Source organism: Cryptotermes secundus, unplaced genomic scaffold (genome assembly GCF_002891405.2).
Source record: "Cryptotermes secundus unplaced genomic scaffold, Csec_1.0 scaffold10064, whole genome shotgun sequence".
NCBI lineage: Eukaryota > Metazoa > Arthropoda > Insecta > Blattodea > Kalotermitidae > Cryptotermes > Cryptotermes secundus.
Window position 1 is genome coordinate 698 of NW_019720237.1, and position 1,919 is coordinate 2,616.

At 56.0% G+C, this 1,919-nt stretch overlaps 1 protein-coding gene across 1 annotated transcript; it reads right to left on the reverse strand.

The window, feature by feature from the left end:
* Window positions 1-960: 960 nt before the first annotated feature.
* Window positions 961-1,699, reverse strand: LOC111867913 (the record flags this gene model as incomplete). Its single annotated transcript, XM_023858136.1, has 1 exon — window positions 961-1,699. A coding segment is annotated over one exon (739 nt), but the record flags the coding sequence as incomplete, so codon positions are not given.
* Window positions 1,700-1,919: the final 220 nt, after the last annotated feature.

Genomic DNA, 1,919 nt, shown 5'->3' on the forward strand with positions numbered 1-1,919 from the left:
ATAGGTCGAATGGAGTGGTGATGGCCGTTTTCTGTATATCACCGGTATTGACGGGAATTAGGTTATAGGCTTGTACCAAGTCGATTTTGGAGAAAATGGTACAGCCATGGAGCTGGTGTGAGTAGTCATGGATATGTGGGACTGGGTAGCGGTCAGGGATTGTCCGGGCGTTTAGTGCTCTATAGTCACCACAAGGACGCCAACCGTTGTCTTTCTTAGGCACAATATGTAGTGCCGAGAACCATGAACTCTCTGATCGACGAGCTGTACCATCCCGCAACATGGCGTCGAACTCGGCTTTTGCGATTACGAGTCGGTCCGGTGCCAGTCGCCGTGGTCTGCAGGTTACTGGTGGGCCAGGCACTGTCCTGATGTGGTGGACGATGTTGCATCGTATCTCGCGCTGGACTGCAGCTGGGCGGGTGAGGTCCGGGAACTCTGTGAGGAGGCTGTCAATCGGTCTGTTGCTGCTGATTGTCTTTACACTGGGGATCAGTGCGTTGGCCGCTGATGCCGGGGCTGACAGCCTCGTGACCCCGTCTAGGATGCGGTTGTTCCGACAGTCCACCAGAAGACCGAAATGCGACAGGAAGTCCACGCCGATGATAGGATGCGGGAAGTCGGCCACCACGTAGCGCCACGTGAATTCTCGGCGTAGGCCCAAGTTGAGGCTGAGAGGCAGCCAACCGTATGTGTGGATGGTAGTGCCATTAGCCGCGAACAGGTCATAGTTGGTACGCTCCATGCGTCAGTGGACGAGCCTGCGGGGATATATACAGATGTCCGAACCCGTGTCGACTAGGAACTGCCGTTTGCTGACTCTGTCCGTTATGAAGAGGCGGCCTGTTATCGTAGCGCAGACATGTGCCGCCGATGATGTCCGCTGCGTCAGTTTCCCTGTTGGCGGTAGTAGCAGGGCGGAGTACAGTTTTGTGCCCGAGCACCGAAGCGGCGGTGGTATCAGCAGATACTGGATGTGGCGTCTTCCCGGGAGGGGGATCTGCTGCCGGGCCGTCGGATGTTGAAGGCGGGGCGGGAACAATTTCGACGGGAGCCTCTGTTTCTCGGTTTGTTGTCGGACTCCCTGAAGCGGGGGTGGAGGCGGTCCTGTTCGGTCCTGAGTGCAGCCACTTGGCGGGAGAGTTCAGCGATCTCCTGCCGAAGTGCGCCGATGTCCGTGGGTTCATTAACGCTAGCGAGCGCTGGCCAGACTTCGACCTCGGAGATGCGGTCTGCACAGAGGGCTGCGGCCTCCAAGTTGTTCTCGTTCTGGCCCGCGAGGAAGCTCTGCACGTTGCGGGGTAGCCGGCTGGTCCAGACGCTTCGGATGACGTTATCAGACACCTCTGGCGCGAGACTTTTGAGGTACCTCAGGAAATGGGACGACTTACGGTCGCCAATTTCCTCAACCGTGAGGAGTTGCCGGATGCGCTGCTCTGGTGATGGGGATAGCCGCCTCACAAGCTCGGTCTTCAGTAGGGTGTAGGGGCCTCGTTCGCTTGGAGAGGTGATAATGTCCTCTACTTCCGATGCGTAACGTTGGTCCAACTGCGAGTTCACGTAGCGGAACTTCTTCTGCTCGCTACTGATACCGGCCAAAGTGAACTGTGCTTCGGCTTGAGCGAACCAACCTGCTGGTCTGTCGGCCCAGAACGGCGGAAGCCGCACGGCAATTGTTGGTGTCTCTATTGGTACTGGTCTGCTAGTAATACCAGCATCATGCTGTTATTCTTCCATTTTGTCTTCCTCTTCTCGTTTGGTGTGTACTTCGCCTTGTATAGTCTCCATGTGTGTTACGTACTGTTGCAGGAGATCTTCTATTCGACCGCTGTCCATTATTTGTGTTGTATTGTCGGGGTCACCAATGTGGGAGTCGTTGTATGAAGAGACAGCCACTAGTTGAACTATCCTACAGGATT